General features: G+C 40.4%; 2 protein-coding genes across 2 annotated transcripts in view; one reads left to right on the plus strand and one right to left on the minus strand.

Annotated features, from left to right (window-relative positions):
- Positions 1–344: 344 nt before the first annotated feature.
- LOC135472948 (calpain-15-like) lies at positions 345–13910 on the minus strand. The gene is made up of 13 exons (XM_064752691.1): positions 13824–13910; positions 9989–12040; positions 9347–9555; positions 8359–8542; positions 7605–7749; positions 6658–6730; positions 6228–6353; positions 4923–5084; positions 4372–4533; positions 3765–3952; positions 2731–2879; positions 2301–2479; positions 345–1258 (listed from the first exon to the last, which is right to left on the minus strand). The coding sequence occupies exons 2-13, from the start codon at positions 11957–11959 to the stop codon at positions 1081–1083; spliced, it is 3726 nt and encodes a 1241-aa protein (XP_064608761.1). The 5' UTR covers positions 11960–12040; positions 13824–13910; the 3' UTR covers positions 345–1080.
- LOC135473515 (GRB2-associated-binding protein 1-like) overlaps positions 12732–15968 on the plus strand; it is a 37642-nt gene continuing 34405 nt past the window's right edge. The window contains exons 1-2 of the mRNA XM_064753365.1: positions 12732–12747; positions 14266–14384. Coding sequence (XP_064609435.1) covers positions 12732–12747; positions 14266–14384 — 135 coding nt within the window. The remainder of the gene's footprint in view (positions 12748–14265; positions 14385–15968) is intronic.

The following is a 15968-nucleotide window of genomic DNA, read 5'->3' on the forward strand; positions in this document are numbered from 1 at the left end:
CATATCACCTGAGCATTATTCATACCTATAATCTGTGACTAGAGATCTTCAAAGAACAGTCAACCTGATAAACTTTGATCACCGCCTATTCATCAAAACAGATCTTTCTTCAAATACTCCTTACTTCTCTTCTTTTGTCATGATACAATGTATGGCTGTGAAAGAGCAAAAATAGTGTGAGGCCATAATCACTTTCCTTGGGTATATCGAGCCGTGAAGACTACAGATGAAGATGTGGTCAAACTACTCTACGCACAGTTAATATCATAAAATCTGATTGTACCAGTTTTTCAAACTTGATTTAATTATCATCAAACCAGTTTACTCTGAAGATGTACAAAACAACTTTTGAATTTGCCATGGACCATGTGAGAAAAGATGTGTACATGTGACATGCATATCTGATCTGGTCTGGAATTCAAATCTTCCATCTGGAATGAAATCAGAATACACTCAAACTAGTTCCTGATTGACCAAAAGCTTTTAAACATAAAGCAATTTCACAAAAAATAAGCATTTTATTTAAAAATGAAATTATATTTTCCGCAGATTAACAACATAGCACTGCAGGGCATAATTTCAACACTGCTGGTTGTCGTGGCAATGATGACTCAAATCTAAACAAAAGTGGCCCCTGAACACAAGAAAATCTCCATGTCATTCCATGGGACGTGTAAGAGTATAAAGATTGGTGTCTAGTGAAGTGACGTGGATGCAGCATTTCAACAGCACACATATATGCTTTATAGCACTGTTGAGATTCCTTTAAATTCAAATGCACGGTCAAATAATGTGAGAACACAGAACATGACAACAATTCATATGTATTACATACATGTCATGGAGGGAGATAAAACTTTGCACAACATAATAAACAAATCCAGATTTACATGGAACAAATATGATATACATAATAAAATTGACAACATCTAATACTAGTATAATATTCCTTCAACATATAGGGGTACACTGTATACCATTTCATGGTCAAGTCAAGTCAAAATACGACTACATCCTTAAGATGGTGATGTTACACTCTGTAGGGTTACACCCTCCCTTACTACTACACTGTCATCATCATCATAAAGGTCTCGGCATGTGTAGTCCTGCCACCTCCTCCGTCAGGGGCGGGTAATGACATACACCTGACGGGCCCCAGTCCCCGACGTCATTTGTGGAGGAGGGGCGGTGGAGGAGACGGTGCGATATGGCATACCCATCTGTACCCTCCAGGTGGGAGAGGACCACCAGGACTTGTCTGCAAAACAGAAATAGAAACACGCTCACATTTATTCCGATAGTCCTCTTGTGGCTTTGACTTATTCATGTTTGTGTTCCAATGCCGTACACAAGTTTACTTCACTTACAGTGTTATACTTAGCGACCAGGTGCCTGTTTCACAAAGCGCACATAACATTACGTGCACTAAAATTCCATGGCGACCAGTACTATAGTTATTACATCTCCATGGGAATTACCAGGACGTAGCGCTATGTGCGCTGGCTTTGTGAAACAAGTCCCTGGCTAAGTTTTCAATATTCCACATGCTTATGCTTAATACCATCTTTCTCATGTGATCACCAATAGTTTACCATACTCAGTTATGGCCCATGACCTACATCTTGAGATTGTTGAAGGAAGCAACTAAATGGTATAATTCAATGGACTATATCATTAGATAATGGGAAGAGTTATCTTCCCTTAACGAACATCCAGATGGCGCTGTCTTGGTCAAGGGCCATAAATGACTATAATTGCTTGCACTGCATCATCATACTGACCACTGGTATCATCTGTGCAGTCATTTAAGAATGTCAGTCCAGTAATCTGTGCAGATTTCACTTATTCAGCATGGAGATTGATTTATTGACTGACAGACTGGTGTTTGCACTGTAATCAAAAGCATTCACTCATACGACAAGTTTTCTGGGTGAAGGAAATGAAGTGCTTGGAGGAAACCATAATGCCTTGTAGAAATTGGAGGAAACTACTTTGGCAAGCAATTGAATTACTGGTGTACCTACTCACATGTGACACACATTTTCATACACAGTGAGCCCTATGCGTACTTGCCAGATTCAGTGGACGGCAATCTTCCACAAATTTCACCGTCAAGACAGCCCTATATAATGTCCATGTTGAATGTTTATGGCAACAAGACCAGTGAAAACAGGGGTATCTAGAAAATTCCATGTCAGAGGCTGGAACTGAAACAACACCCTTGTGTTTGGGGCTTGCTTAAAGACAAATAGCTTACCCATACGGCCGTGACTTATCACACAGCATATAGGCCTACATACCTGTGTAATGGGGGGACATAATCAGCTGTCACAAAATCTTTCCGTGTTGATGTGACATTAAAGCTGTCTGAACAATCACAACGAAACTGAAGGCCGTTATCGGGACGTCGGTTCTCCACAACAACTACAAGCCCTGCCCACCCATGTGTCAGGTAATATGCTGTCATGCCCTGCCGACCCTACAAAGGAAATAGATAGGTTCTAATCTATTCAGTTCACAGATAATGAGCAGATTCTTTCTCACTGCACGCATGGGTACACCAATGTGAATAAATATAGCAGAATAAATTAGAAATTATTTCTAAATTATTTAAGAGACTTCGAGCTTTGTGCAAGCTTTGTGAGCTGACAAACCACTTATACTTCATTGATTGCATGCCAATATGGCAAGAATAAAGAAGCAACCATTGACACCAAGGTCGATGCTCACCTCATGGCGTGTACCCTTGGCCATGGTCAGCTGGATAATGGCATCAGCCAGGACGTACTGGAATGTGCGACTGTTCCCAGCTGACAGCTGCTCTACCATCACCGCCTTAGGGCTGTGTACTGATAGAACATAGTCATGCTGACGGGTCCCTGCAGATAAAGGCATGTCATTGTGAATACAGGTGCTACAGAAGTGAACAGGAAAAATACTTACATGTACAGGTACCAACAGATTGTATATTTATTTTTTTCATTGTATTATGAGTTTTATGTTCAAGAATATATCACTTATACGACGGAGGCCAGCATTATGGTGGGAGGAAACCTGGCAGGGCCCAAGGGAAACCCATGACCATCCACAGGTTTCTTGCAGACCTTCCCATGCAGCACCCGCAAACTACAAGACATACTATATGCATTCTGTGAGTGGGTGTCCATTCTTACAAATACATAACAAAAGTGCTGAGTACCGGCTAGCCCTCAGTCATGTTGCTCTGGCCTTGATAATCATGCAAGTTTCAACGTATCAGGAATATGCTTTGTGCTTAATTTCTCATCCATCAGCCATCACTGGGGCCTCCATGGCTCAGTCGGTTAGCACGCTAGCGCAGCGTAATGACCCAGGAGCATCTCACCAATGCGGTCGCTGTGAGTTCAAGTCCAGCTCATGCTGGCTTCCTCTCCGGCCATAAGTGGGAAGGTCTGGCAGCAACCTGCGGATGGTCATGGGTTTCCCCCGGGCTGTGCCCGGTTTCCACCCACCATAATGCTGGCCGCCGTCGTATAAGCGAAATATTCTTGAGTACGGCGTAAAACACCAATCAAATAAATAAATAAATAAATCAGCCATCACTGCTTGACTCTGATCTCCTGCAAACATGCTGCCATCCTGTTGCAATCCCAATCATTTATGATCCCATATTCAAGGGCATATGACAGGCCCAACAGCCTCTGATCAGGATCTTAACATGGGCAAGTCAGCATCAATCTGTACTGTATTTTCACATGTCACGGTGCTCAGTGTCAGAAACTTACCGGTCTGCCAATGGTTGAAGGCTGTACCCAACACAATATACTGGCCAGGCTCTAAGAGCATGCTGCACCAGATGAAGCTACGGACTTGTCTCCTGCTGTGGGCGATCAGGCGCCCCACAGACTGGTTCTCATGGTTAGTAGCACGTAACACAAGGATGCACAGGTCCACAGCGCTACTGTCCTTCTCCCTGAAGTCACATACATGTAGTCAATAATAACTGAGCAGATCAGGCTCACCTGTGACAACACAACACACTTAAACTACAGTATCAGCCCTTCAACATTACATATAATCACAACTTTGTTAATAGAATATAGATACATTTGTTTAACTTGATACATTTCTTTATATGTTCTTTCTTGCTCTTTTTTAAATGAAACAGTCTTCCCTTGATACGGATTTTAAGGCATATGTTTGCTAGCAGCTGTAGCTTCTTCTCTACTAAGGCATGAGTTCAAATCCCAGAATGATCTTGACTTACAAAATTTAGTATACGCTAAAATATTCTTTACAATATAAATCTGTAAACCCTTGAAAAGCTTTCAGGGTTCGAATTTAATTTGAGGTATGAGCTAAAATGAAAGACTGAAAATTCAGCCATTTTACCTGAACCCCTCTTGGAAGAGTCCAACTTCCACCTCAACAGGAATGTAGACAGTTAGCATGACCACACTGATGGGTTCCCCAGCATTGTTTGGGAATGTCCCATGAATTCTTGACTCATTCCAGTCCTGCCTTATCTTACACACATCTATGGAATCAAAATACCTGTGAGACAAGAGAAAATAATTCCTTTTCAAAAAGATAGGGATCTTAAACATTTAAAGGTACTTTTCTTGTGTAAATGCATCAAATGTATATCTGAAGAAATGAGCGTCATACATGTACAACATCCATTACCTATTTCTCATGTTGAACAGCATGCTAAAACACAGGCTTTGCCAATTTTGAACATAACAATCACAACAAAAAACCTGCCTGAAATATCTGCATTTACCTATGGACATTCTTAAATCAAACTGTTTTCTGCCACAATAAACTAATAAAAATACAAGGTTAAAGTCTTGGAAGTGATTTTAATGAAACAACATGATACACTGTTTCTCTATACAAAGACACACTTCTTCTTGGGTGAGTGAAGTTTCCAACATACTCACTTGAGCATGTCCTCAAAAGCCATCCAGAAGATACCCTCGCTATCCCCGTGTAACATCATCTCCTCACGCGCAGCAGGACTGACCTTATTCCAGTGGGCGGAGAGATCAGACCAGTCACCCTGCCAGGAGAACTGACCCCAAGGGTTACGTAAACGTACCAGTCTGCAACAAAAGACATGGGGGTGATATGTAGGGGTGTACAGGCACACTTGTGATACGGACTGGTGCTTGTATGTAAATGTATAAAAACTCTGATACTCCCTGATTTACTGAACGGATATGTTTTGTAAACAGAATTTTATTTATTTTTGTATGATGGTTTTATAGGTCAAGCATACTGGAGTGCCACGAACCTCTGTTGAATTACTGACAAACTTTGCCATGTGTGACATAAAAATATGTACATCTTCAAGAAAAGTTACTCCACTCATTGTCACAAAGACCCAATGAACAGTGTCCTGAAGTCACATACATGTAGTCAATAATAACTGAGCAGATCAGGCTCACCTGTGACAACACAACACACTTAAACCACAGTATCTGCCCTTCAACATTACATATAATCACAACTTTGTTAATAGAATATAAATATATTTGTTTAACTTGATACATTTCTTTATATGTTCTTTTTTGCTCTTTTTTAAATGAAACAGTCTTCCCTTGATACGGATTTTAAGGCATATGTGAGTTGGGGGTAATTTACAAATTCCCTGTCTAATGACAGGTTTGAACCCGTACCTTGTATATCTGCTTTGTGTTTGAAGAGTTACAAACTGCACAGAGGTAAAACTTACTTGCACCCTAATATACTGTACAGACAGTTTTGAAGGGAGACATATATAAAAGGAGCTACACTAAAGGTCCAAATGACTGTAGAGCACATCATTTTCTTATGTGACATTGCAGTACATGCGCACTTCATATACATTTTAGGAGCACAGGTACACCAATAACTGTGACGTAAAAAAGGAAGGAACAAATGAGTTTACAGCTTTGGACCATGCTGATACAGGTAGGAAGGAGTTATACACCTACCCCATTGTACAGATAACACACAAACTCAGTAACAGTTGCACCCTCGTTTGATAAGGAGATATCTTTGTAAACATACATTTTTTAGTGGTACAGGTAAAATACAAACACAGCCACATCTGTATGCACCAAAAAACTACAGTAATGTTTGCAAACAGACAATATGAACTAAATAGGTAATACACAAACACAGCTAATCCTCCTAAATGCTAAACATCTATTCATATATATTCTTTGCAATTAAACAGACAAGTAGATAAAGCCTTCCCTTACCTGTAGCCCTCCACACTCTTCACATCCAGGATAGAGTAGGCGTGACGAGGACGCAGACCCAGGTTCTCATACTCTATCTTGTTGATTACCATGTTCCCTCCCCCACAAGATGCTCCCATCAGGAACCTGCAGCAGAATCATATTAAATACTTCAATACAGGAGGACCTGAAGCAAACTACACTAATCTGTTCCTCATTGAGAGGATAACTGAAAACACCCAGAGGTTATATGTACATGTACCAGCTGTCCATAGGCAGACATCTGCTCAGCCGTAGTCTTTGACATGTTCTTTCATAGTTCTCTGATATTTGGACAAGAAAGTATTTTTTCTGCATGTTATTTATTAATTAAAGTCAGATTTATCTGTTTATTTATCTATTTGCTTGGTGTTTAACAATGTACTCAAGACTATTTCACACGTGTACTTACCCAAATTCTCTACAACTGAGAAGCCTTGCCCAAATTAGCTCAGGGTCAATCTCCTCATCCCGCTGGGTGTAGGCTGCAAATAAAGAATCCAGAGTTGTGCCATGTTATGATCTCAGATTACGTAAACCAGTCTAGGTTACATATTCATACAGCTGTATGATTTTTATTCCTGAAAATCATAACTATAAAAAATGAGAATGCAGTAAACAGGCTATGCCCTAAATTTCTTGAAAAATTGATCTGCAAAATCCAATTGAATTTTGGGTACCATTTTAGAATATCCCAAAGAATTACCTTTCATAATATTAGCCTCATGTGTGTATGTGTTACTGTTCAATATCGGTATTGTACATTTCCTAAAATGTATTAAGATGGTAGCATTATAACGTTTTCAACCTTTAAAATAACTATAAATATACTTCGTACAGCAAAAGGCAATAATCTAAGTTATTCTTGGTAAACAAAAGTGTTCTAGCAGTCTTGTCAAATGCTAAGAAATGCTGATTAAAAAGTACATAAATAAATACACATGCATCCATATGCACAGACTCCATGCCAACATGCAGATGATGGAATAATTTTATATGGAGCGATCAAATTATCAGATTTTCCTCACAGAAAAAGCATCCTTCTGTTATATGAAATGAATATTTCAAGTATTAGGCAGACCACACATTGAATCTGTCATGGTTTTAGTTCCAGCACGACTAGTTTTTAGACCATTCAACAGAGATGGAACTAAAGGGAGTAGCACACATGCTTTCTATGACAAAAAAAAAGAGAAAAATATAGCAAGCATTTAAGCAATGTCTATGAAACAATGTTACACTTTGTCAAGTCATTACTGGAACTACCAGTATGTGTGGATCGTCATCCTGTATGCATAATGCTTTATAACCAAGGCTCTGCTTCAAATCTGTGGGTCTTAAATATGTTTATACACTCACCCTGCAACTGGATACTCTCACAGGGGGCACCTGTCAAGGTGGACAGACCTTCTATAGACTTCCCAGCGATCAGGGATTCATAGGAACCATGTAACTTGGCCAGGGCCTTCTCTATCAATGGTACCCACAACTGCTTCCTGTGTGCCTGAAAGAACAACAAGTGCAGTTTATTTTATAGGTATCTTAGGTCTGTATTGTGTCCCCAGGTCAAACTCTCATCAAGTTGGAAAGAGCTAAAACAGGTTAAGCCAATGCCCACGCAACCAAACCTCAATTATTCACTGGCCGAGCTGTAACAAATGGTTTTATTTACATTCCAAACAAAAATCCCTGAGCTCAAGAATAGCTTTATGTCCTGTTTCACCAAGCAAACTGATTTAATTTCAGATTAATAGCAACAGGAAGTAAGAATTTGCAAAGACTGTTTAATTATGAAGTTTGCCAGGATGGCGATTCATCAGAATATGTTAAGAGTCAGATACACAATGACATTTTGAAACTAGTCTATAAAATCTAGATGATATTCAGATAAAGTACTGGCTAATATTCAAGGGAGACAATTCCTCTCGTGCATGTATTCTCCCTTCTTTCAGGAAAAACATTTCAGCCAGGATGTCTATGTGATTACTGGAACAGTGCATCTAAAAGGGAAAAATAATTTACAAAAAAGAAAAATTTGAAAAAAAAAAGTGAACAAATGCCTGAGAGAGATGTTTGACTTCATATTTTATCCACTGTTATAGCACTGATTTACCTTTGAGAAGACAAGTTTGCCATTGAGATCACAAGGAAAGAGATCATCAATAAGCACAGTTCTCCAGGCGCCGTCTTTACACAGCCGCACCTGATACGCCCCCTGAGAACAATACTGTTTGGTCAGTATTATGTTCTCCACGAGCTCCGGTCGCTCTGCCAACACTGCCAGTGCACTCAGAAACCTGATAAATGCATGCATATGTAAAACAAGTAGATTATAGATACATGTAAGTATGGAACTAAGCACAAACAATGAATATTGATTTTATATTAAGGAAATCATGCCAAAGAGAAAATTAAATGGAAGGAAAATCTTTTACTTTGCTTCTTACATGTACACATATTTTTAAGTCCAATCTAGACTGACTGAACCCTCCGTCAGGTCAGAGAAAAGGCTGCAAGATTTGTAATCTGGCTCTTCAGATATACAGGTTTATTCAGATCAGAGTCAGTATATTATGATATTTCAGTCATCTTGCCTGGTGCATAGATTTAGTCAGAATTTGAAATCAGACCGCCTCATTTCCAACTTTCTGCTATTTTCCCTATCTCTACCATGTTAATTCTGTCAGAATAGGGCATCTCAAAAGCCCTGAGAAAACCCCCTGGCTAAATCTATGGCCTGGTGCCTCCAGTATGGCAACTCCAGTATGGTGCCTCCAGTATGGCGCTGTAATGACTGAGGAAGCACTCTGAATATGTCAGCATTGCTACAAGGAGATTGTCAAACATGACAAAACTAATGCTGAAAACTGTAATGGTAAATCCCTCAAGCAAAAAAAACAAAAATACAAATCAACATTCAGTATTAGATGTATGTTGTGATCATAGGTTTAGCCAGGGGGGTGTCTAAGTGTCTTTGAGAGGCCCTGGTCTGACAGCATTAAGATGAGAGAGAGAGAGATAGGGAAAGTAGGGCAAAATTGGAAATGAGACAGCCCGATTTCTAACTCTGGCTAAATCTAGGGTTGTGATCTATCCCATACCAGCAGTTGCCTAAGATGCCCTGTGATATATCTGAGGGTAGAGGCGTTCTGTAGACTTTCCACTCTATACTCCTTTCTCCGGCAGACTCGGGTGAGATTTGTTCTGGTCTGAGCCACTGGACAGGACCTGCTGTGACAGGATTAGCAGCATCAAATGACAGTGAGGCTTCCAACGGGGGGAATTCGTCATCTATGAATCTCTCACCACTCTGTAAAAGTGAAATAAACTATGAACATTTGACTGATGGACAGATAGTGATTGATTGATTGACTGTTGTTTAACACCATGCTATTTCTCATCTTTATGGATGGAGGAAACTATAGTGCCAAGTGTAAATCAGGTACCTGACAAACCTCTTGATTTTTAAAATAGCTGGTTTTGAGCAAGCGATATCATTGGTCTGAGGGTCGAAGCAAGCCAGTGCTTTAACCATCAGAGTTTGCGAAGTCACTATGAACATGTGATGACAGTTAATAACCAAATATAAATAATTAATGTGTCCAATTATCATAGTTATGGATTCGTATAAATGGTTTCAATACAAAATTGCTCGTTGGCCATGAATGTATCGATTTATTTATCTGATTAGTGTTTTACATGTTTAAAAAAATGTTAAAACACATGTAAATGTTTTTTCTTACCCGCTTGCAGAATCGTACAATGTACTGCCACTTCTCCAAAGCATCGTCCTCCAGTAGCTTTCTCACAATGTCCATGTGCAGGCTCTCACCACGCTGAAGCGATGGAAATGGTAACAAACTGAACTGAGAATCAGAGGCAAACAGGCGACCGGAACCATCTTTAGCCAGCTGGAGTCGTCTCCCCTGGCTATCCATGGGAACTGTCTGTCTGTCCTTTGCCCCAGTCACTGTCATGTGACCGGAATGACGAGGTTTTCCTCCACTTGCATGCTGATGTGGACTGGAGCTCTTACCTTTGCGACTTTTACCGCAGGCATTACAGAGTTTCGCGTCCAGGGGGTTTACTAAAGTACATACAGAACACACCCAGATTTGGCTCTCCTTTGGCTTTGGGGACAGGGGTTTGTCACTGTTACATGCTGCACACTTGGTCATGTCTTTATTGTTGACGAGGGTGCACTTTGGGCAGCACCAGTCTGAGACAGCATTCTCAGGACTCGACTTGCCACTTTTACCACCAGCTTCCTCCTGATCCGAACCCCCAGAGCTCTGGGGTTTAGGACTGGGGCTTGGGCTTTCACTGTGAGATCCATTTCCTGCTGAACTGGTGGGTGTTGGAGATCGTCCAGGCTTGGCATTTCCTTTTATCAGGTGTTTTACAGCCTCAATTGGGTTAAAAGGAAAGTTTCTCCTCTCGATATTAGGTCGTGGAACTTTGCACTTTGAGCAGAAGTGCTGAGAGGACGGATTATTAGGAAATCTGCATTTTTCACACTTCCATTCTTCATCAATGGTCTCATCTATAAACTGATCTGCCTTAGGACTTTCTTGACTTCTCACTGGTACTGGGGAACTAGTTGAACTATCAGAGCGTTTGGAATCAGTACTTTTTGGGGTGATGCGACCATTGCTACAAGATGACCGGTCAGAATTACTACTAGATGAACGCTGGACAGGCTCACTTTTCTCTTCCCTTCCGTGAGCAGTCTTGGATTTCTGATTGTCAGGAATATCAATTGGAGAACTGGATTTTCTGGGGCTTCCACACACATCACAGTTTGATCTTGATCCCTCATTTTTCAGGGTGCATCTCTTACACACCCACACGTCTCCGGGTAAAGTTTGAGGGCTGTTGAGACAAGAGTCTGACCCGTGTTTCTCAACATTCGTCGGGGATTTCTTCCTGTAGCTCTTGGGAGCCTTCACACCACCACAGGAACTGCACATGTGCGTGTCGGACTTATGTGTGTGAACACGGTGTTTAACTTTCCCGTCATCTGCCGATCGTTCACTGTAACTCTTCTGTACTTTAGCTCTACTCCCTGACCTCAGATCTTTGTCCTGTCCCTTCACGGTTCCACAGTTCAGACAGTGAGTCAATGTTCCCATGTTTCCAAGACGACATCGTGAACAGTTCCATATTTTCTCGTCTTTTCTGTTAGAGTTGACTTTTTTGTCAAAGCTTACTGTGCTTTCTGTGGACGACAGTTCTCTTTCACAGTTCACATCTCGGATGACATCTGGACTGTCCCTAGACTCTCCAGGACAGTTTGGTTGACCGCAGGCCCTGTCCGTGACCACGGTCAAGTCCGTCTCAAGGGACTTAGCCGGCGAGGAGGTTGACTGCCTCAGAGAAGGACATGGACATTGACTTGGAATATCCTCCCCATCAACCTTCACCCAATCCCCCAAACTGTTATCTATCTCAGTGATACGCTGGCTAGTACTGCTCACGCTTCTCTTTGAAGGGTTTGGTTTCTTCACTGAGGTAGAGTTATAATTCTCTGACGACGCTGACAATGAAGCCTGAGTGGGAGAGGACTCTGACGGAGGGGACTGCCTTGGTTTCTCACAAACAAAACAGTCAGACTCTGTTCCTTCATTAAGGAAAGTGCATGTTTCACACTTCCACAGAGACTGCAAAGCTCTCTCGGGATCATTGATGTAAGTGTGATCATCTTCATCCTCCATTCTGTCTGTGTTTCAATTCCTACAATTCATTAGTTGTCTGTAACCACCATCACTGAATCACCAGCTGTTCCTTCACACCTCCTACAACATACCAGTTTCAAGCTGTTACCAGGTGATATAATAATCAAGCATTCTGAAAAAGTAGCTTGTTGGAATTAAAAAATTATGTTCTTTTCAGTGTTTATTTATTGATTTATTTATTTTATTTAATCAGTGTTTTATGCTGTACTCAAAGAGTTTTGACAAATGACAGCAGCCAGCATTAAGGTGGGAGGAAACCCAGCAGAGCTCTAGAGGAAGCTAGGATCATTCGCAGGTTGCCAACAGACCTTTCCATTTTCGACCCTAAAAGAAGGCAGCACGGGGTGGTCTTGAAGTTCCTGCTATTCCCAATGGTGCGACACATGTTTTGATAGCCCAAGACATGTACATGTAAGATCAAAACCTACACCTGAATGCTGGATTTCAGGCACATCTCCCCTAGTTGTGTGGATCATAACTGGGTTTGATATGACTTCCTGTCTAAGATAGAGGGATACACACAAGTGTTTCCAAATATAAAATCATGAATTTAATAACTTGCGCCATAAACCAGATGAAACTGTCTAGCTAATCCAATAACTAGACACCCGTGTACTGTTGTACATTTGCTGCAATAATAATGAGGCAGACGGGGAAGTATGAAATTGTGAACAGCATTTGTGATATACTTACTATTTATTTATAGTCTTTAACACTATTCTCAATAAATTTATGCATGGATGTAATAGGAATGCCTGAAGTACCAGGTACCTGACAAGCCACTGACTCAAGTCGAATTGGCAAAGTCGAATTAGCAAAACTGGATTCAAACATTTATTAAACCTTCATGTAGTTGTTTAAGGGCATAATAATCAAAGCAAGCTAAAGTTGCTTTAACTTCCTGAGCCAAAAAGGCCCCTTACATGCCCTCAGACATATGGTCCTGATTTAATAATGTCAAAAGAGTAAACTAACAAACATGTAACGGTCTTATATAATGTACGCTTTAGGACTCTATTGCATTGATAACTGTCCAGACAGTAGTTTCTGTTGTTACGGTCACTTATATGCAGCTGACCCCTCTCAAATCCATTCTTTATACCCATTTGGTCTATCATTCTGGTCTTTAGGCCTGCCCCATGTATTCATAGCTTTGAATTCATGTCATAGCTGCTCTGAGCCAATCATCAACATTCTCTTCGTTCAGGGGACTAGAGTACTGGAGGTGAAAACAAACCGAATTTAACCAGAGGCTCGATTTAACTCAGGTTCAAATAAGACCTTAGCATGAATAATGAAAAACATAGCTTTCAGGTAATAATTCTTTCCTGGAAAAAGTAATCAGTATGTGATTAACCTTCAAATATGATAGTTTCAATGTCCTGTATATAATACAACCTTAGAAATCGACAAAAATCAGCATTTCGCCCATTTAGCTCCTTGTTATTTTATTTTAACACCTCCTTTTCCTTGTGAGGAGCCCGGATTCTCAAAGCTATGACGTGAATAGACGTAAACTTTAAAATCAAGATTTCGTTGCGTTTTTTTTTCTCTTCTTCTTCTTTAAATTGTGTGTGCTTTAATCAATTCGCGTTTATTCTTCAGACAATTTAATACACTAAATGCGATATCATTCGGATCACAAGTCTTAGAGAAAGAAGGCAATGAAAGCCAGGTAACGAGCAATGGTTTCAGAACTAAGGCACAAACCTACATGTACACTGGACATGTGTGCGACCGTGGGATACATCTTGGACATGACATCCCACTCAGTCATGTTCTGTCTACGAATTAAGCTATTTTAGCTTTCATGGTGAAAAATAACTTACGCAGACACACTTACCTGTTCTCCATGTTTCCATTCGTTCGAAACAATCCATTTTAAATTTCTAGTATACCAAATCTTTTGATTATGACACCGAAATTCCCCGCAAGGCAGGTACTTTCGATTTTTTGTGTTGACATCATATTCTTCACGCTACAAGGCGAAATTTCATTGGACAAGACAGATATAATTGACCAATGAGAAACGTTGAGTTATAATTACTTGGATTTTGACACCGGAAGGCTATGAGTGGCCATATTTGCCTTCAATGTCATTTCTGGATGCAGTTCCGAGCACATTAACAGTATTTCAGTCTGGGGGAAGTTAAATCTAGAGGGCTGTGGCCATCATTAATTTGATGTATGCACAAATCGCTCCAACTTGTTCTAAGCTATCCGGGCGATGATCAACACTGTGTGGAAAACGTGGACGAGTTTGGTAAAAATCTGAGCTTTGACAGATTTCCAGAAATCAAGTCTGAGCATAAAAAATGAATTCGAAAGACTCAGTGATGCATTCTGGTTTTATGGTGAAGTCACCGCCGGAGAAAAAGCTTGGGCATGGAAAATATTCCGAGCGGTAAGTTTATTGTTAACAATCTAATTATGAGTGACAATTTTCAAATAATTTTCTTAGCTAACAAACTGGCTTAGCACAAATCAAAAGCGATCAGCTGTTCTGTCCATCAGAGTATAGATTTGGTTGTACCTGCCCCCATTTGTCATTTAAATCTTTCTTAACTGTTTTCTTGCACATTTGGTCATAATTAAAGGACAGTTTCTGTGGCCTGACAGTTAAGAGTGTCTGCCTTGTAGTTGAAAGTTGGGATCAAACCTGGGCCAGGTCATGCCAAAAACTTTAAAGATGGTAAAGTGTTTGGTGCTGAATACTGAGAGGTTAGAGCAAGGAAACAGGACTGCTTGAACTGCGTCAGTACATTGTGACTGGTGAGGTGTCATGTCTGGTCCTTTTCTCACACTGGCTTGGCATCGTTGGAGTCTTGACACTAACAGTGTTAATTTCGTACTCGAAGGTCCAGGCCGATTGTCTTTGTTATCAAACAAGTCTCATTCTCACTGCTCCACAATGAGGCAGGACATGCACATAGCTGGTCAAGATGGTCAATGGCCGCTGAGTGTGTTCTGTGGAGGCCTTCTTGGCTGTAATAAATCTATTCTAAAGTGAGTAGGAACATATGGTGGCAGTGTGGTGAGTGCGGAAATCAGGTCTTTAGGTTGGTGTCTTTTATTTCCATGTGACTTGTCCAATAATACAGACAATCAGCCAGAACCTACGTAGAATGTGAAATTAACAAATTTAGCTTCAAGACTCCAAAGATGCTAGGCCAGTATAGGAAAATTAATGAATGAAGTCTTTGAGGGCTATTTGGAAAGATGGGCTCAGCCTGTGACTCCTCATTGTCATATATGACTGAAAATTTGTTAATTACAATGTAAATCCCCAGGCACAAATATAATTGCATGTAAAAGAAGTGCTCAGTTCTCTACATGAAGGTGTAGCTCATAGTCCCTTATGTCGATTTATCAGGCCTTGTCATCATAGTACTAAAGCACAAAACATTCTCCTTCCAGTAATGTGTCAAGATTTAGGTCATTTTGGAATTATCACATATCATGGTGCACAGACACATTGAACATGCCCGACCACATGTGTTGAGGGCATGTGTAGTATGGCTGACTTGTGCGAGGATATACATGTGCTTGAAAAATGTGTGGACTTTTAAAGTTTGATGGCACACGTCAATTAAAAAAACAAGTCATTCAGTGATCAGCTGGTGAAAATGTGTCATGTCGGTAAAAATGACATTAATTTTAAGTCAGCATTGATTACACATCATTGCATCGGGAACATTACCTGCAGTTAGTGTAAAGTGGTGTTTGAGTTGATGAGACGATTGATCTCAAAGGTCCAAAATGTATCACAATGTATAGCAGGCTACCTCAAGTTGAGTCAAATATAGCTCTTACAGCACAAATTATTGATTATTTAGCATAATAGTAGCTCCTGATATGTTGAGTGGAAGACATTATTTGATGGCCTTATTAGATCAGGCATAATGGCAAGCTCATGCCAGCAATCTGCAGATGGTCGTAAGTTTCCTTCAAGCTATGCCCGTTTTCCTCCCACCATAATGCCACCGTT

This window comes from Liolophura sinensis, chromosome 8 (assembly GCF_032854445.1).
Source record: "Liolophura sinensis isolate JHLJ2023 chromosome 8, CUHK_Ljap_v2, whole genome shotgun sequence".
NCBI lineage: Eukaryota > Metazoa > Mollusca > Polyplacophora > Chitonida > Chitonidae > Liolophura > Liolophura sinensis.